The sequence below is a fragment of the Neovison vison genome, chromosome 6 (assembly GCF_020171115.1).
Source record: "Neovison vison isolate M4711 chromosome 6, ASM_NN_V1, whole genome shotgun sequence".
Taxonomy (NCBI): domain Eukaryota; kingdom Metazoa; phylum Chordata; class Mammalia; order Carnivora; family Mustelidae; genus Neogale; species Neogale vison.
In genome coordinates this window covers 170077697-170100947 of record NC_058096.1, presented here as the reverse complement: position 1 = coordinate 170100947, position 23251 = coordinate 170077697, and the positions used below count along the sequence as shown (strand labels likewise).

General features: G+C 47.7%; 1 protein-coding gene across 1 annotated transcript; it reads right to left on the bottom strand.

Annotated features, from left to right (window-relative positions):
- Positions 1–693: 693 nt before the first annotated feature.
- EFCAB12 (EF-hand calcium binding domain 12) lies at positions 694–21292 on the bottom strand. The gene is made up of 10 exons (XM_044255217.1): positions 21134–21292; positions 18201–18309; positions 15660–16108; positions 13385–13567; positions 10832–10988; positions 8248–8441; positions 6627–6840; positions 3412–3571; positions 1974–2030; positions 694–1137 (listed from the first exon to the last, which is right to left on the bottom strand). Exons 1-10 carry the CDS (start codon positions 21179–21181, stop codon positions 879–881), a joined length of 1830 nt encoding a protein of 609 aa, XP_044111152.1. The 5' UTR covers positions 21182–21292; the 3' UTR covers positions 694–878.
- Between the last annotated feature and the right edge of the window lie 1959 nt (positions 21293–23251).

Below are 23251 nucleotides of genomic sequence, written 5' to 3'. Positions count from 1 at the left end.
TGACAGCTCCTTCATAAGAATTTTACTGTAAAGGGTAGGGGAGTTTGAGGAGACCTAGAAGAGTGAAATGTGAAATGTCTTTTCTGAGGTCACACAGCTGGCAAGCGATAAGGTTGGGACTGGAACCCCTTTGTGCCTATGACTACAGCAAATCTCAAGGATCCTGCTTATCTTGCAGACTCTGGGAAGTCGGATGGGTTGCAGAGCATGAAATCACTGTGCTAATAGCACCCAACATTATGTGCTGTGAAGGAAAAGGTCTTGATGGGGTCAGGTGGGCTAATCAAGCGAATGGATCAATTAACCAGAGACCATGCCTCCAACTGTGAAAGATCCAAGGGATTTGAGAAACAGTAACCAAAATGGCTCCAACTCTGCGGGATGAGAGACCCGTTGCCACTGTATTTCACAGAGAAGGGCACTGGATACCTGCACTGCCAGCTGCTTTCCCATGAGCACTGAGATCCCGGGACAAGAAACTGGAGGGGCCATGAAACCATCCCAGGGAATATTCCTGCTGTAGTCCCCTGGGGCTCAGGACATCAGCTTTCCAAACACTCGTCTGGCTGCAGCTCCTGAGCAGGAAGTCACATCAGCTGGATCACAGGTGATATGAAAAAAAACTCCAACCTAGTTTATTTCAAAAGGGCAGAGGTCAAGATAGGGAAATACTCAGAAACTGCGCATCTTTCCTGGGTTACATCTGCCTTCTGAGACACTGGATGCTTTTGCTCTAGCTAGAGCTGGTTCCAGGCCATTCCACTGAAATGACTTCTTTTATCTGGCTCTTGACACTTCCCCGGTGACTATGGCCCCAGGTTGCTAGAGACACTGGTCACAGTCCCAGGATGGCTGGATCCCACAACACCTTGGTCACTCTAGTTGATGTAGTAGACTTTGGGGGCATCGTAATAGCCATAGGTCATGTAGTTCATGTTCCCAATGGGCCACCAGTGGTCAGGGTGGTAGGTGGCTGAGTAGGCATGGGGCTGGGGTTGGACACAACTGAAGAGTGCCAGGCTCCGGTCCATAGCCACAGTGGGCAGGTAGAGCTGCAGCTTGTCCAGGAGGTGCCCCGGCCAGAAGAAATTGGGGTGAGTTCGCTGTCGACCTCTGGGGCTCTTCACTTGCAGCTTCCTGGAGAAAAAGAAGACAGAAGTGTGTCATGGTAGACTACCTGGGGCCAGAGCTTCTGCTCAGCAGAGTAGGCCAACTGTGACCAGAGTGGAGGTGTAGCATTGTGCTAAGCCCTTCGGCTCCAAGCGCTAGGTTCTGTTACCCTGTCTACCTTACCAACGAGGATCTGAAGGCCTAGAGAGGATAAGTCATTTCCTCAAAGTCACTCAGTGAGCAAGTGGCAGAGTGCAGGCTTGATGCCCAATCTGCTGTCTCTAAAACCCAAATTCTTTTTTTTTTTAAGTTTTTATTTCTTTATTTGACAGAGAGAGAGAGAGAGAGAGACAGCAAGAGAGGAAACACAAGCAGGAGAGAGTGGGAGAGGGAGAAGCAGGCTCCCCACCAAGCAGGGAGTCCAATGCGGGGCTCTATCCTAGGACCTTGGGATCACACCCAAGCCGAAGGCAGATGCCTAACGACTGAGCCACCAGGCACCCCTAAAATTCATATTCTTAAATGTACACCATTTTCCTGTGAGGTTCAGAGCATAGTCTCTGGAGCCAGCATTGCTGGGTTCAGATCCCTGCTTCACCACTTAATAGATGGGTGGCTTTGAGTAAGTGCATTAATTTTTTCTGTACCTCAGTTTTCTCTTCTCTAAAATGGGTATGCCAAGAGTCACTTTATAGGGTTGCTAAGAAAATTTAAATGAGTTAAAACATGGAACACAACACAGCAGTGTCTGCCTGGCACCCTAAGCAGTTTTACCATTTCTCAGCTCTCAGGTACCTCCTCCAAAAGGAGGTGGGTCCTCCCTCCCACCCATCCCCTTCCAGAGTTGGATGATTGCTACAGACCTGGTGAACTCCTCAAACTCCTTAAAGTGTATCTTTTTGACTTTCTTCAGTGTTTTCCTAGTGGATAAGAGAGAAAGGTCTCTTGTCAGGAGAGGGGAAATCCAAGTTAATGGGGCCGCAGTATATGGGGGTGGGCCTGTCAGTAAGTCCAAACCAGAGCTCCAAAAGCAGAGTTTCTTCTTCCTGAGGTGGGACTCAGCCTCTCTCCCTCCATGCTCCAGTGGGACCCACAGTGGGCTTGGTCAGCCAGGCCTGGGCTCACATCCTGGATGGATGGGTGACTCTAGGCAGGCCACTTCCCTTTGCAAAGCCTTATGTTTCTTATTACCCAGAACAGAGACCTCCTGAGGTAGCTGAAAGATGCTGCTTAGGCTGAATCCAGCTTTTGGAACAAGTGTGGTGAAAACTAACTCCCCAAGCATAGACTTGGCAGACATCACTAATCGACCGCAGACAGCACTCTCTCCCAGCAGGCCTGCATCTGGGCTCCAAAACCTTGACAACACATTTCAGGTAGCAAGATAAAACACATATCCATTCCTGCCCTTGGGGCCCTCTCTTTATCCTTTATGGCTGTGGCCTACTTAAGGATGGATAAGAGTCTGTTTCTCATGTTCCCACCCACTCCCTAGGTTCATGGTGCAGAAATGGAAGTCAGCCACCCAGGAGCTGGAATGCTTATGTAACAGATGAAAAGCTGAGGCTCAGACAGTGAAGCATCTTGCCCACTTAACCTGTAGGGTGTCTAATTTCCTCTTGCATCCTATCCGTTCTGGCCATACCATCCAGTGGGCTGCTGGCAGGGATGCAGAATGTGGGCAATTCCTGGTGGGGAGCAGGCCCTTCTCCATCCCACATTAGCCCCATCCCGCCTCGGGGATGCTGCTCGTTCTCCAGTCTGCAGTCTCCAACACATGCTGGTTTATCACCTGCCCACGGGTCCCCTCCTTCCAAAGAAGGACAATTCCTTAGAGAGGACTCATGTTGGTCTGAGGCTCAGAGACAGGCCCCAGTGCAGAATTCTTTCTTCCTCCTAAGGGCTGCAAGCCCGCCTCTTGCCAGAGACGGCAGGACAAAGAAGGGACTGCCACACCTGTCCTCTGTAGGGCCCCTGATGGCCCGCCCATGATTTGTGAAGGAGCCTCCCCATTTCTTGAAGAAGTCCTTCTTTTTAATCTTTCCCAGAAAGCTTGAGATCATGTAGGATGTGGTTGGGAGAGTAGCTGTATGGGGGTGAGGCAGGGAGGCTGTGGCCCTCAGACATGTGCCAGGGATGACACCTGGTGACCAGTGGGGTTGGACATGCTGGGCATGCTTGGACACAGGCACTGGTGCACCATGACACCTTAAGTAGGCCACCATCCTATCCCCAGCACTGAAGGAGCATCAGTAGGACAGAAGGCAAATGGCAGGGAACACAGGGGGTCTGACACTCAGCTTGTCAGCCTTCTTAGCTAGAGCCTCGCTGAAGCCCTGGAGCTTGAGCAGGGCCAGATTTGGAGTGAAGATCTTCAAGTCTGAGTAGTAGCCTCCCGGCTGCCGGATCGGGCGCACCTGGTCCTTCTGGAAAATGATCTTGTCTCCTGGGTACAGCAGGGCTGCAAGCAGCAAGAGAAATGTGACCTGTCAGCTCAGGATCCCTCTTCCCCTGAGCCTCTGTGGCAGGGGGAGGCTTTTTTTTTTAATAGACATTTTTGTTTGAAAAGATTTTTTTCTTAGATACATGCAAATTTTTATGTTTAAATGACTGTAGATTCACAGCAAGTTGCAAAAGGAGTGTAGAGGGTCCATTAGACTCTTCCCCTGGCTTCCCTGAATGACAATGTGGCATACAACCACAGTGCAATGTCAGGAAGTGGGCCTGGTACAACACCGCTCTCTGGACTAGAGATGAGGGAGCATGTTCATAACCAGTTCAGCCACGGCCCCGAGGCCTGGGTGCAGATAGGATGGAGTGAGCACTCTGCAGGGGTTGTGCTGGTCAGGAACCCACAAGGAGGAGGGGAGATTCACCCAAGACTTCACTAGGTTAACTGAGACTTAGTCGATTGCAGCTTTCTCCTTGCCCAGAATTAATCTCACTGATATCCTTGGGAGACTGCTCTAAGAAGTCAGAGCACAAAAAACACTGGGCCAGGGGTTCTGTCTTCCTGCAGCCATTGAGCAGTGCTTGTCCCAAGATGGCAACACATAACTTACTCATATTCTAAAAAAAGTAATAGAAGGTTACATTCCAGGTTATTAATGCTGCTTATCTGCGTGCTGGGCAGGGACTGTGCAGATAAGAGGGGAGAGGGAAGGAGGATATGCAGCATTAACATTTTAGAAAAGTACACAGGATTTTAAAAAACCACATTTAAACATATATCTATGTAATACATATAATATACACGTATAATATATATACACAATTTAAAAATAATTTACATAAATAATTTTGTATAAATGGAAAAGAAAAAGAGGTCTATGAAAGGACAATCTCTAAAATATTAATGATGTCAACTCAAGCTGGGGAAATTTTTATCTTTCTGTTTTCAAGGAAAGCTTAAGTGAGCAAGTATTATCTATAAAATCAGGGGACAAATGATAAAGCCGTATTCACTGGGGAGAGGTGAAATGCCTCAGAGTTGTAGAACTCTAGCCCTTGAGTTTAAGGGCTGGAGTCAGAGCCCACCAAGCTCTAGTCCAGAACACAGACCCGGAAGTCCCAATGTTTGAGTTTCTTTACTCACAGCAGAGCAGGCCTCTGTCACAGAGACAGCCGATAGATAATGGCCAGGATGCTGGTCAGAGGTGGACTAGAATTTTTTTCCATCTAGAACAATCAGAAGCAAAAGGAAGCCGCCTCCCCCGCCCCCCGGATGCTCCCGTGTGCCCATGAGTGTGAGATCCTTCCAGCTGGTGAGGTGGACAGGCCCAGGAGCTAGCAAAAGCTAGCAGTGGAGGCGATCAGTAGTGGTTCAGTGTTCCGAGGGGACAAAGGAGGCACATCCCAAGGAAAGGCCTGGCCCGCAGGGCAGCCCCAGGTGCAGGCGTGGCAAGCCTGCCTGCGTTCAGAAGACAGTTAGCTGCCCCTCCACCACTAGCCAAGACCAGGAAATGTACACAATCAGGGAAGACGAGTCTCCCTGAGGAAGAAGGAAACAAGGATGATGCGTCCAGGATTTCCTGTCTCTGCCCTCCCAGCCCGGGGGGCAGCAATTGGCCGCCCAAGTGAGGGGGTGCAGTGCACCCAGGAGACGACCACCCCTCAGGTTGGTTTGTCCATGTTTCTGGAGGCTTTTGGCCAAACGCTTTTGTACAGACTTGTTATAAGCTGAATTGTGTCCCCCCCTCAACCCCCACCCCAAGGCCAAATTCATATACTGAAGCTCTAACCCCCTGAAACCTCAGAATTTGTACTTGGATAGAGGATCTTTCAAGAGGAGATCAGGCAGATGAGCCTGGGCTCAAATCTGATTGGACCGGTGTCCTTGTAAAAGGAGATCTGGACACAAGAGAGGCACTAGGGGCGTGAGTGCACAGAGGGGAAACCATGTGAAGAGGTAGCGAGAAGGTGGCCATTCTGTGAGCCCAGGAGAAAGGCCTCAGAAGAAACTAGCCCTTGTGCATCTTGATCTTGCACTTCTAGCCTCCAGAAGTGTAAGAAAACAAATTTCTGTTGTTCAGCCCAGTCTGTGGTATTTTATTGTGGCAGCCTGAGCAAATTAATACAAGACCTAGGGCCCTGTACAATATGCACTTGCTTCCCTCTCTCTTGGGAAAAAGATGGAAATAGTCAGTTGCGACGGCTAACTTATTCTCAGGGAAGTCATATGCCTGTCCGTGTGCCCCTTTCTCTGAAAGCCACACTACCCAGTTTGGCCATGGTTCCTTCCTGGCCACTTGGGAAACCTCTGCCCTCAAGAGCAACTTACTCTTTCATGCTTTTAAGGCCTGAAGTGGGACCTTCCCGTTAAATTTATAAATTCACAAATTTGGGACGGCAGCATCGCAGGGTGATCATTGAGGGCTTATGGGGCACTCCCCCATCCCCGTCTCCTAGAAGCACATGCTCTACTCAGAGGTGTGGAGGGTTTAGGTCTGCTTGGATATATGGAAACACAATTCTCCCTCAAACAGGGGGTGAGGCCAGTGTGGAAATCTCAGGGCCCAGTCCTGTGGTCTGAGCATAGAGCAAAGGGCCTCAGCAGAACTTGCCCCCTTGTGTATTCCTACCTCCGTGTTGCAGAAGAACCGAGAAACAGACCTGACCTAGGAAGTGGTTTTGGAAAAGCCCAGTACAATCATAGCGGTTATCACTTCTATCATATCTCCCTCTTTGAAAATGGCACTGTTCCTTTCTGCTCAACTTCAGGGCTCCCTCACCCTGAACTCCTGTTCTAGAATGCCTAGCAGCTCCATTGGGGGAAACCAGACCTCTGTGTCTGTGAGCCTGGGTACCTCCAGGATGCTAGAAGTCCTACCTAACTGGAAAACAGACTGGACTGTTCCTCCCCTCCCCCTCCCCCTTCCATACCCCCACCACAGGTCACAGCAGTTTAGCTGGGTATATGTCAGCCGGGGAAGGACAAACCACAGGGGAATGCCACCTGCACCCAGGTCCTGGGCCCTCTTGGCAACCTCCCAAGGGCCAGCCCCCAAAGCCCTTACCTTTCATGAGGATGTCCTCCGTCAGCGGGAGGCCGTAGTACTCACAGAGCTTGTGGCACTGCAGGTAGACCAGAAAGTTGTCCCTGCGGGATATGTCGACGAGCTCCCTCATCTCCCCGTGCAGGGTGGACGGGAGACAGTGCTCATCAAAGTGCTTATTCCCACTGCGCACCAGGCGGCACCGCTCCAGGTACTGGATGGAGGGGATCTTGAGCTGCAAAGAGAATGGAGGTTGGCACACACTTCCCTCCAGCTTCTCTTTGCCTTCCTGGCCAGAAGGCAGATGTGGCGCCTCATCTCCATCTCCCTCATGAAGGGAAATGGCAAAGAGTGCAGGGAGGGACCCAAGTTCAGACTCTGAAGTCAGTACCTTGGGAGAAAAATCACACATAGTCAAGGTCACTTCCAAGAGCACTTGAATGGCTAAGGTTAAGGCCGGCAGTGCTGTGTGAGTGTGAACAGCCCTGTACGTGGAGCTGCATGTCATTATGTCATAGGTACAGTAGGGTGCAACGTCAGTGCCTTGGTGAAACAAAGCATCCACAGGTTTGGCTGCACCAGGATTTAAATTAGGCACAGATATCTGTGCTTTTGAGGTTGAACCACAGTGTTAAGAATAGCAGAGCAAAGCCAAAGAAGCCTGCGGAATGCCGAGCCATGTTTGGCCTTCTTATTTATTTACAAGGAAATTTAAAAAAAAACAACAACTATATTTTTGCAGCATCTAACACCAGGATCAGCAAAGTACAGCCCACAGGCCACATCTGGCTCAGCACCTGTTTTTATAAAAACGGTTTTCTTGGAATACAGAGGCACTCATTTGTTTCATGGCTGCAGTCTGTGGCTGCTCTTGGGTGATAGTGGCCACAGAAACTATAGAGCCTCATAAGTCTAAAACAGCATTGTCTGGCTCTTTACAAAGTTTGCTGATCCCTGCTCAGATATTTTGGGGTTTTCTTGTCATGAAGTGAATCAGATCTTAACTGACATAGCACTTATAGTGCTTAACATTTTATTATACATATATATAAAATAAATAGAATATATTAATATACTTTATATACTTATTATAATATATAATTAATTTAACATAGAGTATTATAATATCATAATATTATATCTTTATATTATATTTATTATCTATAATAAAATATGTATTTATATATAGTATAATGCTAATATTGTCTGCCTCCCTGCCGGCAGGGGTTGTTTTGTTCTCTGCTAAAAGAGTGCCTGGCACATTGCCGTCTCTTGATAAATATTTGTTGGATGAATTCATTCACACCATCCATTCTTCCTTCACTGGTCATGTGTTTCTGGAGTGCCAACACAGTGGCAGGCCCTGTGCTGGGCACTTGGATTCCAGCTGTGATGGAGATGCAGCCCTCAGACCTGGTCTCAGGATGCAAAGTCACAGTTAAGGAATGGGAGGAGGGGCACTCTATACTCTCAGAAACATTATCTCATTTCTTCTTCGGAGAAACTTTGTGAGGTAGGTGTTGTTCTCATTATCAGATGAAGAAGCCTGCTCCCTGGAGTTCTGCAGCCTGAAGGTGCAGTGAACTTGAACCCGAGCCTGTCTAGGCACCTAACCCCATGCCCCTCCTGTTGGCCTGGGTACCTTGTGCTGCCGCTTCCTCTCGCGGTACCGCTTGCCAACGTCCTCCATCTCCTCCAGAGTCATGGGCCGTGCCTCCATGTGGGTGTCAACTAGGGGCACAGTCAGCAGGTCCATCTTGCAAGGCTGTGGGGCCAAATCCACCTGGTTCTTGGATGCACTCTGGAGGGAACCTCTGTGCTTGGTGGATCTATAATCTGAAAGGACGGAGAGACTGAGATGAGGCCCACCTAAGGAATCCATTGAGTGGTTAACTGATGGGACCAAGCAGGTGTGGGCCACCCCTCTGCTCACTTCCCACGTGGCCCGTCTATGCCATCTCTGCTTCCACAATGGCATCCCTTGTGTACCACAGTCCCAGTCTTCCTATTACCCCTCTCATCCTCTACCATCCTGTTTCCATCAAACAACAAATAGGACCTTTACAAAATATAATCACCTCATTCCCCTGATGGCTTCCCACAGCACTCGGACTAAAGCCCAGAATCCTCTTCCTGGTCTGCAAGGTTCTACAGGATCTGGTCTCAGCTCAGCATCCACCCAACCCATCTTCTAAACATCACCCCTCCCTCACTCCCCCAAGCCACCCTAATGGCTTTCTGTCCCCTGAAAACTTTCCCAAGTCAGGGCCTTTGCCTTTGTAGCTCCAACTGCCTAGGATGCGCTCCACCAGACTGGTTCCTCTTTACTCATTCAAGTATCAGCCCCAGAGCTGCTTTGTAAAGAGGCTTCCCCTGACCACCACTTCCTCACTCTGTCCTGTTGTCTTCAAAGCATTAATCATGACGAGACATCATCTTGGCTAACCTGCTACATGGAAGCTCATTGGCTTCTTTATTCCTGTGTTCCCAGTTCCTGGTGTTTTTGAAGGGTGCCTGGCACATAATAGGTGCTCAACACAGATATGGATGGATGAAAGCCTCCCATTGCCCCTGCCCTAGTTCAGGGCTCCACTGTCCTGGGCTGACATGAAATCATGGTCCAGCCATCCTCTAGTTTCCAGACTACAGACTGGTGGCTGAGCTTCATTCAGCTTTCTTCTCATCGAGTGTGAAATGCAGCTCTGACCTCCAGGGACTTGGAGGGTTATCTGAGCTTCTCTGCTGTGAGTAAAACGACCCAGCCCACAGCAGGTGCCCCCAGATGCTACCGCTTTCCCTTTCTGAGCTGGGCACCCAGAGTCTTGACGCTGCTGTCCCTCTACGCAAAGCAAGTGATACCCAAGTCTGCTTACCCTGCCCACTGATGCTGTCCAGGAGAAAGGGCTCCATGATGACACTGAGATGGCACCATTCAAGCAAATACCTGCTCTTGACTTCAAGTCTATTTATTGGGAAATAACAGGCCCCAAATACCTTTGCTACAAACATGCATTATGAGTACTGTTGTCATTCACTAAATGGCTCATAGCAAACCACATGAATAAGGGCGAGCTTTGGTAATTTATAATGAAAAGGCAAAAGAGCATGGATGGGAAAAGCAAGCCTGACTTGAGGCAGCCCTGAGCACATGCTGGACATGAAGGGTACTGGAGATTATGACTGGGGTTGGTGGTGGTGACATGAGCAGGAGATGCCTGGAGGGTGCTCAGATTCCCTGGGACTCTGGAAGAAGAAACCTCTTCCCTCCCCTCCTCCCCCAGGGCTCTCCTGTGTCCCCAGAGAGTGTGAAGAACACCCCACATCAACATCTGAAATGAAACTCCTTCCAGCCTGGTGGGTGGGGCCAAAAGCAAGATTTATTTGATTCAGAAAAAGAAAGATGTTATATTTGGGGATATGTTATATTGTTGTTATAGTTATTATATGTTATATTTGATTACATTTGGGGAGGGCTCTGGAAAGATGGGTGGAGGTTAAAAGGAGAGCTTTAATTTTATCTGTAGTTGTTCAATTTAAAATTCTTTTGCACCAACAGTGGCACTAAGCTCTAAAGAACCATGATGTACCCTTGTGTTATAGAGTAAATTCATAGCCAGTGCCATGGCTGGTCCATTTCTAATTTGCCTCTGTCCTATATTTGGACAGAAGTGGTTCCACAAGCACATGGCCTAGCAAATGGAACTTGAGCTGTGCACAACTCATACAACTGTTCATAGCAACCCTGCTAATATCTCTGATAGCAGAATATCAAAATATATTTTCCAGTAAACTCTAAACATGTGCTAATTCTGGTTTCTGAATTTTAGTGGGTTTTTTGGGGGGTTGAATTTTAGTTAACTTTTTATCAGTAAAATATAGATTAATAGTAAGAAGGCCTTGGGCCCACATACAAGTGGAAGGGCCTTCTGTTTGGGTCAGATCTCAATCTATCAGGTAAGCATTGGAGGGCTGAAACTACCTTTTGGAAATCCTCCCTTAAGGATAAGGGCTGGGCCTCAAGATCTTCGAATGGATATGGTAGCTGAGCACTCTTGAGAATATCTACTCTTTAGTTGATTGTTGCACCTGGGGATTCTAGAAGCTTGGCCCACCTATGGTAAGCCAAATTTGGGGAATACACTCAGAAAGTAAGCCAAGGCTGCCTCCACCCTGCTTGTTCCCAGGATGGGGAAGTGGAGACATGGGGTTGGGGGGTGGATACGTACACTCCCTCGCAGTCGACAGGGTGCTTCTCTGCTCACCCAAAGACCACTGCTTGTAGGTGTTCGCTAGGATATCCGTGGTAATGTTGTTGCATTTTCCCAGAGAGCTGAGATAGATTACAACATCCTCCATCTCCTGGTTTTTCAGAGGGACTCCAACCTGAGGAGGGAAGAGAAGCCACCAAAGTGGGTGGGCTCCACTCCAAACATCCAGCCAGTATGGCCAAAGTCATAGCAGCCTGGCCCCACCTCTCTTGTCTAGTTTCTGGTTTCATCCACCACCACTCCCAGCTCATGCCCAAGGCCTCTGCCACAGGAGCTTAGAGCCCTTTCCCAGGCCCTGAACACACTCTACACTTTCTCACCCTCTGCCTTTACTCAGGTGTTTCCACCTATCTGAAGAACTCCTATCCCTCCTTCAAAACCCAGTCCAGATAAGCCACCATCTTTGCAGAATCCTCTCCTTCTTCCTTCCGGACCACCACCCCACTCCATACCGAGCTCAATGCCAGCTTTCCCAGGCTGGACTGGAAAAAGGATTTCACGTCTACCATCCTTGACCATGAGAAACACATTAGCCTCCTTTAACTGAAGTAAAAGTGGATCAGAAATACGATACATGTGGGCGCCTGGGTGGCTCAGTGGTTAAGCTGCTGCCTTCGGCTCAGGTCATGATCTCGGAGTCCTGGGATCGAGTCCCACATCGGGCTCTCTGCTCAGCAGGGAGCCTGCTTCCCTCTCTCTCTCTCTGCCTGCCTCTCTGACTACTTGTGATCTCTCTCTGTCAAATAAATAAATAAAATCTTTAAAAAAAAAAAAAAAGAAATACGATACACGTTACTCTTTGAAGGATAGTGAGTAACTTTGTAGAACTGTAATGCTTGCCATCAATACCAAATATTCAAGAGGAAAAGTCTTAAAGGAAATATAATTTTGTACACTGCAGTCATTATTCACTGAGCTTTCCTCAAAGAGGGTTAGAAGACGCCTAGGATGAAAGGATGTAATATTTTATCTTTTTTTGGTTATGATGATTAAAAACACTTTATCTTTTTTTTCATGTTTTGAAAGGTTGTTTAGATGAGTACATATCAGGAAACAATAGTATGAAGACTGGTGATGACTCAAAACCATAAAAGACGGTGGGCTGAAAGATGGTAGCCGCCAGCTTCCTAAAGTGTTTTGTAAAGGTAGCTTGTATTCAAAGTATATAAAAGCTTAATTCATGCAGACCAGAGGTCAGCAAGCTTCTTCTATACAGGGCCAGATGGGGGCGCCTGGGTGGCTCAGTGGGTTAAGCCGCTGCCTTGGGCTTGGGTCATGATCTCAGGGTCCTGGGATCGAGTCCCGCGTCGGGCTCTCTGCTTGGCAGGGAGCCTGCTTCCCTCTCTCTCTCTCTGCCTGCCTCTCCATCTACTTGTGATTTCTCTCTGTCAAATAAATAAATAAATAAAATCTTTTATACAGGGCCAGATGGTAAATATTTTAGGCTCCATGAACCATATGGTCTCTCTCGTAACTACCCAAATCTATCATTGTAGCATTAAAACGGCCATGACAATGCATACAAATGAGTGTAGCTGTGTTCCAATAAAACTTTATTTACAGGGATGCCTGGGTGGCTCAGTTGGTTAAGCAGCTGCCTTCGGCTCGGGTCATGATCCCAGCGTCCTGGGATCGAGTCCCACATCGGGCTCCTTGCTTGGCAGGGAGCCTGCTTCTCCCTCTGCCTCTGCCTGCCTCTCTGCCTGCCTCTCTGTCTGCCTCTGCTCGCTCTCTCTCCCTCTCTCTCTGACAAATAAATAAATAAAATCTTTAAAAAAAAAAGATTAAAAAAAAAACTTTATTTACAAAAACAGAGGCAGGCTGGATCTGACTTCTGGGCGATAGTAGACCCCTTACTAGACCAGTGGAACTTTCTGCAATAATGGAATGTTCCGTAACTGTGTGGCCTGGTAGAGGAACTGCTCATCATGTGTGGTTACTGAGCATCCAAAATGTGGTTATTGTGAGTGAGGAACTGGATTAAAAATTTTATTTCTTTATAATTAACTTAAAATCTTGGCTAGCCCTTGAAAGTGTGGCCTGAGGGACAGTACCATAAACATCACTGGGAGCTTGTTAGAGTGTAACAACTCAGGCCATGCACAGAGGTACTGAGTCAGAAGCTGCATTTTTAACAGACCTCTATATGATCATGTGCCAGTGACAGCTGGAGAAGGTCTTGAAGGTTCTAGAGGCAGGACTGACGGCCCAGCAATTTCTGTGCACAGGTCTGGGGTCCAATGGGCAAGACAATGATTCCTCATGAAGTTGATTGGTTATAGGGTTGGTTCTGCAGACTCCACTCATGCAGGGGTGCTTTTAGGGGTCTGATGAGGCCACAAATTATGCTATGTTTTCCAAGTTGGCTTTATAAGTAACAAGGCTGATGGTTTGAGTCCCCTGCGTCTACTTTTCAGTTGCCAGGACCTGGGTGCAGGCAGCAGTGGGGGCAGGGAGCATGGACATCTTTCCCACTCAGGCCAGCCCGGAGGGAGGACAGGAGGCACTTACCGCCTTCAGAGCCGCCATGAACTCCTCCCTAGAGATCCTCTGGTTCTCACCCCAGTCCACCTTGCCGAATATCTCCAGGATCTTGATCTTGCGGCTGCGCAGGTACGAGTACAAGGTGGTCAAGGCAGAAGGCTTGGGCAGTCGGAGCTGGGGCACAGTTCGGCGGGAAGGCCGGGGGCTCTTCTGCGAAAGGTAAGAGAGTGGGGCAGAGGGGGAGAATTCAGGGGAGACAGGCTACTGGAGTGTGATTCCCAGAGTTAGAAAGAACAGGGAGAGCAAGCAAGTGGCCGAGCAGCTCTAGACAGACAACAGGATGGAGTGCAAGGGGCACTTGACTAGGGGCAACTGCCTGTCGCTATAGATTCTTTTCATCTTGGGACCTCCATTTTCCCATCGGAAACAAGAGGTCTGGATATTATGAGAACTAACATTTCGTTCTTACCCCATTTCTCCTGTAGACAAGTCAGGAGTATAATCCCACTGGACTCTCAGTGCCCCCAGACACACGCCCCCACCCAGAGCCAGACAAGGCTCTAATCCTCCTACCTCCCAGTCTTTGCTCCTGCTGGGCCTCCTGACCAGAATACCTTTCCTCCTTTCTCTACCTGTCCAAATCTTACTTTTCCTCTAATTCCAGGTTATGGGGAATATTTCAGAATAATACCCCTCACCTTGGTGCAGCACCTGACAGTTTACAAAGGGCCTTTCTGTTCCCTGGTTTATAGTTTCTCTGCATTTGGGACCCACCTCTATTAATGGTCTACAGCAAACTGTAGTCATCAATCTGATGTGTCTTCCTCCCCCATTAATATCTGAATATCTTGAAGGAAGACCATGTCCTATTAAGCTATATACCCTTACCTCCCGTCCCCCTACTGAAAAATCCTCCAGCCCCAGGCAGACAAGCAGTCATTGTTTGCTGAATGACTAAATGATGCTGTAAATTAGGTATTAGGTATGACTTTCCCTTTTTACAAATGAGAAAACAGGTTCAGTGAAATGAAGTTGGCTCATCCAGGTTCACACGACTCTTGAGCAGTAGAGCTGGGTTTCTAACCCAAGTCTAGGGCTTATTCATAGCACCGTGCTGCTGTCAGGAAGGGTGTGTGAGACCTAGGAAATTTGGGTTTGGACTCTGATTATACCAAGGACTGACTCTGATATCAGTGAGATGGCAATCAAAAGGACAGACATAATATTGAGTGCTCGCTCTGTGGCCGGCACTGTCCAAGGCACCTGATATAAATTCATCCATTTAGATGTCACAGCAATCCTAGAAAGCAGGTACAATGGTTATCCACATTTAATAGATTGGAAAACTGAAGCCCAGATCATAGAGCTAGGAAGTAGCCGAGCTAGGTTTAAGTTATCTGACCTTTTACCCCAACTTAACCTCACCTGGGAGAAATTTCAAGTGTTTGCATTGCAAGGGAATGTCACAGACACCAAGCATTGGGGGATGAGGGCTTTGATACTGACTTCCACTGATTGTGGCTCCTGGGTGGCGCAGTGGGTTAAAGCCTCCGCGTTTGGCTCAGGTCATGATCCCAGGGTCCTGGGATTGAGCCCTGCATCGGGCTCTCTGCTCAGCAGGGAACCTGCTTCCTCATTTCTCTCTGCCTGCTTCTCTGCCTACTTGTGATCTCTGTCTGTCAAATAAATAAAATCTTAAAAAAAAAAAAAGATTTCCATTGACTACCTCTATAGGCCTGGACAATTGACTGGCCTCGTTGAGCTTTTAGTTCTATATTTATAAAAGGGAGTTCCTCATTTTTTCTTCCAGGCTCGCAGCTCTGATCCTCACAGCGGCACTAGGACCACCTGTCTGGCAAGCATCAACCCTCAACAAATATGTGACCATGAATGAATGAATGAACAATGAGTATTTTAAAATGTCCCATAGATGGAATGCCAGGAATTATCTCTCCTCAGGTGGTTTTAAGATACAGTCACAAATTCTTCCACTCCTCCCTTCTGAGATGGAGCCTGGTTCCCCTCCCATCGAGTGTGAACAGCCCTAATGACTTGCTTCTGCCAGATAGAATATGGTGAAATTGATCATGTGATTCTCTTGAAACTGTGATCTCCCGAGATGAGGTCATAAGAGGCATCACAGCCCTCCTCCTTGTTCTGTCCCCAATACACCCCCCTTTTGGGACTTCTCTGTCCCTCTTTGATGGGGGGGACACCCCCTATTCTGCCTAACCACAGGGAATGAAATGACAGTATGACCCTAACACCTTCAGTCTCTTCATCATCAAGTGGGGCGGCTCACCTTGGTGGCTCTGGTAGGAGTCAGACAGGCCAGCAAATGGGCTTCATGCTCCTTTTGGATCATGTTTAAGACCTTGGCCTCTGAAGGGGTGAGGCAAGGCTTGTTCTGCAGCCACTTCTCGGTGTCGCCGAATGACTCCAGGTTCTGCCGAAGCTTCAGTCTCTGGCTGAGCCAGGTCTTTGCATCGTCTGGCTGCCCCAGGATATCCCCGGCTCCCAGGACTTTGAAGCTGGATATTGGCTGTGGGGGAGTCTGGGCTTGGGCCATGAGATTGATGGGTATTGGATCCTCGTTTTGAGGCAAGGTGATGATCCGCCGGCGGCTCTGAGGCTGGTGGAAAGCCTTCTGCTTGAACTGCTTGAAGCAGTGGGCAATGACTGGTTCAGGATTGAAGATGGTGTCCTTGCTCGAGGTTTCATCATCACTTGAGGTCTTAGACTGGCAGAGCCCTTGGGGGAAGGGTGTTAGAAGGTGAGTTTCTTTCAGGAAGAGGACTAACAGAGTCAGGGAAGAAAAATGCTACGCAACAAGCTGATTGATAGGGCATCTGAATTCCAGGCCTGGCTTTATCATTGCTTCACTATCATAATAATTGTGTACTTCTGAAAGCAGGCACAATGCTAAAAGCTTTATATGCTTTTTCTTACTTAATCTTACTCTTCCCCACCCCAGCACTTCTTACCAGTAATCAGAATGATCTTTAAAAAAAAAAAAGATTTATTTATTTATTTGAGAGAGAGAGAGAGAGAGAGAGAGAGAACAAGCAAGGGGAGGGGCAGATGGAGAGGGAGAGAGAGAATCTTATGCAGGGTCTACACCCAGTGAGTAGCTCCACATGGGGCTCAATCTCACAACCCTGAGATCACGGCCCAAGCCAAAATCAAGAATTGGACACTTACCCAACTGAGCCACCCAGGTGCCTCCAGAACGATGCCATTCTGGGGGCGCTTGGGTGGCTCTGTCATTTAAGCATCTGCCTTCAGCTCAGGTCATGATCTTGGGGTCTGTGTCAGGCTCCATGCTCAGCGGGGAGTCTGCATCTCCCTTTCCCTCTGCCCCTCGCCCTGTTCGTGCATGCACTCTCTCTTGAATAAGTAAATAAATAAAATCTTAAAAAAAATGCCGTTCTGATTTGGTCTGATCATCTGAGCAGAGGCTTTGGAGCCAGAATACTCCAACCATGTCCTGGCTTTGTTGCCTCATGGCTGCATGATCTTGGACAAGTTACTTAGTATCTCTATCAGTTCTTCATGTACACAATGGAGAAAAAGAGGGTATCTACTTTACTGAGTGGTGGAGATGGTTAGAATCAGTCCATTTTAGAAGTGTTTTGTTTATACTAAGTACACAGTTATTTTTATGTACTCGCCCTTCACCTATTTTGAAACCCTTCCACGACTTTCAAAGTTCCATGATCCTCCTCTGCCAGCCTTTTCTACCTCATCGCTTGCCTGTCTTTCCTTAGTATAACCCAAATGCTTTGACCTCTCTCAATGATCCCTGAATGTTCTAAGCATCCAACATCCAACATCCAACAAGGGTGTTCATCTGCCAGAAATGTTCCCTTCTCTACCCATCCCCTCCTCACTCCTCATCCTCAGGCCACATGTTACCTGTACAGCTCCCAAGCTCTGTTATATCCTCATATTATCTCTGTGTAATATAACCTATACTTTTCCTTTGGACCACTTCATGTTGAATGAGACCTGTTTTGTTTGACATATTCCTTAAAATTTTCCAACTTGAGTTACTTTACACTGGGGCATGCCCTCTCCGGGTTGCCATAGTCCCCACCATTCTTATAGTCTCACATGCCATCAGTTCATTTATTAAGTGTGTGCTTCAGGTAGACATTTGTGTTTGAAATCCCTGGTGTAATTACAGTCGATGTTTATTTTTTCAATAGACTATAGACTGGGACCTCATCTCTCCCTACTGGAGTCCCCGCACCTCCACATGCCAACATACAGAGGGAGCTCAGTAATTGTTTGGTGAACGAGTGGATGTCAAATGGACAGACCCAATTAGCCAGCTCTATGATTATACCATTTTACAGATAGGGGCACAAAGGCCCCAAGAGGCCCAAGTTCTCACAGTTGATTAGTAGCAGAGCTGGGACAGATCAAATGAATAACAGATATGTTTTAAAATTCAGAAGGGATATAACATTATTATTAAAAACACTGTCACCATATTTTCCTGTGAAAACCCAAACTCCCTTGTTTTAAATCCCTTTCATTGCTTCCCAAATAAAATTCAATCTCCTTAACCTGGCCCCACTGAAACTACCCACCTCTGCCAGATTCTATAATGGGCTTCTTCTCTTGTTCCTTCTGGCCTTCCCCAGTATTTGTACCCCCAAACTGAGCTACCATTCCTTGGTTCCTTTGCCACGGCCACATACTTTTTTCTCTCTGGAATACTCTTCAAGGCTTAGGTTAGGCATCACCATCCCCTGAAACCTTCCCACCCCTCAACCACCACCCTCATGTTCACTTTGGGTTCCCACAGTGCCATGCCCATCCCCATCATAGCATTTACCATATTTTTCTGGATGAAGCTGCTTTCTGAGTCTTTCTTTCCCAATGGCCTGTGAGTTTTGCAGTGTTAAGGGCTGTGTCCTAGAGCCCATGTATCCCTGGTCCCCAGCCTGGCACAAAGTGAACATTCAGGACATTTGTTAAGTCTCCTTACAACGCCCATGTGTTTCTTTCAGGTCAGAAAATAATGATTATACATCAATGTGGACAGAAGTGAGCACTTCTTAACAATCCCTTTATCATTTCTTTGAGGACAAGATGCTGGGTACAGCTGAGACTGTAACCATTCATCAAACCACTATTTGCTGAGAATCATCCAGTACTTGGCATGGCCAGGTGCAGATCCAAATGAGGCTGGGTGCCTGACCACAGAGCGCTGGCATGGAACAAGGTGGGTTAACTGGAGGGGTAACAAGATGCTCTCAGTTGGGGGAGAAATACTGATGGAGAAACCCGGGAGGTCATCATGAAGGAGGAGGCATCGACATGTGCCTTCAAGGAGGAGTCAGATTTCAAGGGGTGGAGGGGCCAACGTTGGGAAAGTTTAGGGGTGAAGTTTGGAGATTTAAGGGTTAATGTAGTTCCACAAGTTGGAAGCACATATGTGTGAAGGAGGAGGTTAGTGGGAAATGAAGTTGGAATCATCTTGAATGCAGATTAAGGGGTTTAAACTTTACCATGTTGACCATGGGAACATAATCAAAATACGCTCCTCTCTGGCCTTGCCACTGCCACTTGTGCCCTCCCTAGACCCCAAATCCATGATCTTCTCTTAGCCAGAAGAGTCACGAGTCACTCCCCCCTTGAAGTCCTTCAATGGCTTCACTGAAATGGCTTCTCAGTGCCTCTAGAATAAACCGGCCCCTCTTGCAATGATCTACACCACTGCTCTTACCTGGGCCCTGTATCTGCTTCTCCTCCCACTTCTCTCCCCTTGCTCAGTTTGCTCCAGCTGCACAGGTCTGCTTTCTGTTTGTCCAACTCTCCTTGCTCTGTCCCAACTTGGTTTTGGCATTTATTGTGCCCTCTGAAGGGCATGGGATTCTCCAAGATCTCCCCTGGCTGAGTCCTTTTCATCATATGGTTCTCAGCCCAAGTGCATCGCCCCCAAAGTCACCCTGACCACCCTATCAAAGATCACATGCCCACCACACCATGGAGCTTCCATTCTAGTGATCTTTGGGGTCCTGTGTTCATTTATAAGAAAGTGAGATGGGCTCTTATAATAAAAGAGGTCACTGCATAGTTGTGGGTAGAGACTGTGTGAAAATGTCCCCAAGGGATTGTGAGGACTGCTTTCAGAGGCTAGCTAGTCCCATTGCCTTCCCAGGTCAGGGAACTCTTTCTGCAATGACCCTGGCAGATTTTACCTCTGCTCTGTATACACCTCTGGCGACAGGGAGTTCTCTACTTTGCCTTATGGATGCCTAGTTCGGATTGCTAGAAAAGACTTTCTTATATTGACCCAGATTTCATTTCCCTGGAATTTCTATCCCTTGGTCCTAGTCCTTCCCATTGATGCACCAGAAAATGCATTTGTTCCCTCTTTAGTGTGACAGCCTTTCAGGTATCTGGAGACAATTCAACACTCTTGAAATTGTTTGTCTTGGCTGATTCAAGTCTCTAAGTTCCATCCTACCTCTCAAGTTAGGTGCTGTTTGGCCCCTCTCTTCCTGCCCACCCCTTAAAATTGGTGCCTTCCAGGTCTACCCTGGGCTTTCTTGTTTGTTTGTTTGTTTTCCAATCTCCTCTACTCTTATGTTTCTGTGACCTTCTGCATGCTGAGGACACCCATGCCAATGTTTATGACTTGAAATTGCCTCCAACTTTCCACATACAATTTCTCCTAAAGCATCTCCACTTGGATGGCCTACAAGTATCTCAGACTCAACCAATGAAGACTGCACTGATCTCCATGTACTGTCCCCACTGAATCTGTTTCTGTTAGGTTCCTGATTTCTGTGAAAGGCACCTCCATCTCCAGGTCACTGTAGCTACCAACCTGGCCATTATCTTGGATTGTTCTTTCCATGTTTTATTCAATCAGCCCCCCAAGTGTTCTAACCGCTCTAGCCTGGCCACTCCCCCTCACCTCTCCGTATCTTTGATCTGGATGTTTTGGACAGCCCCAGAGCTTATCAATCTGTGCTTCCAGCATTCTGAGTCTGCCAGTTCACTCTGCATTTGCTAATGCTCCCAATCTAACACTGTCATTCCCAGTGGTTTCTCCATTTCCTGGCTCACAAGATCTTTCTTGATCTTGTCCCTTCTGACCTCTCTCACCTTTCATCCCCAGTAACACTCAAATGAACAGCAGTTTCCTGAAGACACCATATATTTGAGCCCCTTTGCATGTGGTTCTGTTGGACTGGAATGCCTTTCCTCCCCATTTTGGCATGGGAACTCCTTGTATCCTTAATTTAGACCCTAGTGTAAATATCTCTTCCAGAACCTTGGAACTGTTCATCCCCATCCTCTATACTTAGCAGAACTCTTACTCCTGGGTGTCATCCCCTGGCCTGGCATCCACCCTTTCTTCTGTAATTATCTGTTTATCTGCCTGTCCTTCACCTCTGAAGTTGCAGGGCTTTGCTGCAGCAGGCTATGGTAGAAGGAGGAGGACTGAGTTTTCTCCATGCTTCTTCTCCAGTACCCAATACATTAATATCCAGTGGAGAAATGGGGCAGAGGACGAGCCAGAGGGCTGTGGATGTCTTTCCCAGGCTCAAAGATTGGACCTCTGATTTCGGACCAAGGCAAGTTGTCCCACTCCTCCAGCTTGGGCATGGAAATTTGAGAAATTGCCTGACCTGACCCCGACTCCCTGGCAACCCCTCACCCAGAGGGGGTACGGCATAATGAGATATTTGCCCCCCGTCCTTGTCCTCACCCCACTTGTACGCATGTGCATGGCACTGCTTTCCGGGAGCTTACCGACCACCGACAGGAACAGAGTCTCATACGTTTCATAGGAATCGTCATTCATGGTCGCAGCGACAGAAGCGGGTGCTGAAGAGTGTGTTTGCATGCGTGTGTGCACGCGCTTGCTTGCTTGCTTGCGTCGGAGCACCAAAAAACAGTAATACCAAATTTTGCAAGAGACTCTGAAGTAGCAATCTTAGAAGCTACTGTTGCCAGGGCTACAGACGCCCTGCGCTGATTGGCTGAGCGCGACCACGCTCGCGAAGTCCGAGGGAGGAAGAGGGTTGTGGGGGCGGGCCCTCCTGGCCCTCCCGGCCCTCCCTCTCCCAAACGCCCCCCTCCTGCTCCCAACGCCTAGTGCTGCTCCTTTCGTGGGTCCTAAGAGGCAATCGCAGCCGTGCAGAATTCCTGGGTTGGCGAAAGGTTTTCTTAGTATGGCCCAGTGGCCCCTGAACCTCGAGTGATAAACCCGTGTTTTTCCTGAAAGCAGTAGGATCTTGAGCCGGCCTCCACGTCTTTCCTTTTCATCCAAGGAACTGACCCTGCCTCCTGCATAGGTGTTGTAGAAACCCCAAGAGTCTTGGCCAAATAGAGGCAGTATAGATGGCTTGGAAATACAGAACTGATAACGGGAATATTAATAATATACACTTGAAATGCCCATCAACTGATAAATGGATAAACAAAATGTACTCTGTTCACACAATGGAATGTCAATAAAGTTAAGTACTAATGCATGCTGCAATACAGATGAACCTTCAAAACATTATGTTAAGCGAAAGAAGCCAGACACAAAAGGTCACATATTATTTTACTTATAAGATATGCACAGAACAGGCAAATTTACAGACACAGAAAGCAGATTGGTAATTGCCAGAGCTGGAGGTGAGGTGTGTGGCTTTGGGTTTGACTGCTAACAAACAGAGTTTCTTTTCAACGTGTTGGGAATGTTTTAGAGTTAGTGATGATGGTTGCAGAACATTGCTGAGTGTACTAAAAATCATTTAATTGTATACTTTAAAAATGATTAAATGAGGGGCGCCTGGATGGCTCAGTGGGTTAAAGCCTCTGCCTTCAGCTCAGGTCATGATCCCAGGGTCCTGGGATCGAGCCCCACATCAGGCTCTCTGCTCTGCGGGGAGCCTGCTTCCTCCTCTCTCTCTGCCTGCCTCTCTACCTACCTGTGATCTCTGTCAAATAAATAAATAAAATCTTTAAAAAAAATGATTAAATGGTGAATTTTATATTATGTGAATTTTGTCTCAATAAAAAGTTAAAAAAAAAAAAACACCAAACACTTGAGTGCTCACTCTGCATAAGGCACCATCTTCAATGAATTGCATTATCTTTGTGACCCTCTCAACCTGAGGTAGTCACTCAGACCATCCCTATGAGCCGCATTAACATAGCACTTTCATAAGCCAGGCTCTGGTTAAGCAATTACATGCATTACCTCATGAATCATCATAACCGTGTGAGGTACTGTGAGTGGTGATAGCCTATCACTTTTAAAAGAGATGAGGAAACAGTTACAGACGGCAGGCAACCTCACCTGCAGCAAACGGGAAAAGCCAGATATGGCCATGGCTGGAACTCTCTTGCTGTGTCTACACAGACCCATACTCCCCAGGGCATCTGACCACAGGTACGGCCATCCAGCCACACCTGATGTCCAAGGCTTGGTGAGCTTGCGTTAGCCTCCAACCCCCGCTGGGGCCCAGCATTTCAGAGGGCTTTTATACTCTTAGCTGCAGGGTTTGGGCATCTTGTCCTTACAGCTTACTCCTTTGGTTTCTACCATTATTTTGTGTGCCTTTCTCTCTCCCTGTGATCACATGTCTCTACAGAACTTTTTTTTTTTTTTTAAGATCTTATTTTAAGTAAACTCTACACCCAACATGGGACTCCAGCTTACAACCCTAAGATCAAGAGTTACATGCTCTACTGACTAAGCCAACCACGAGCCCCTTTACAGAACCTCTTCTTTTCTTTTTTAAGATTTTATTTATTTGAGAGAGAGAGAGAACATGAGAGAAGGGAGGGTCAAAGGAGAAGGAGACTCTCTGCTGAGCAGGGAGCCCAATGTGGGACTCAATCCTGGGACTCCAGGATCACAATGTGAGCCAAAGG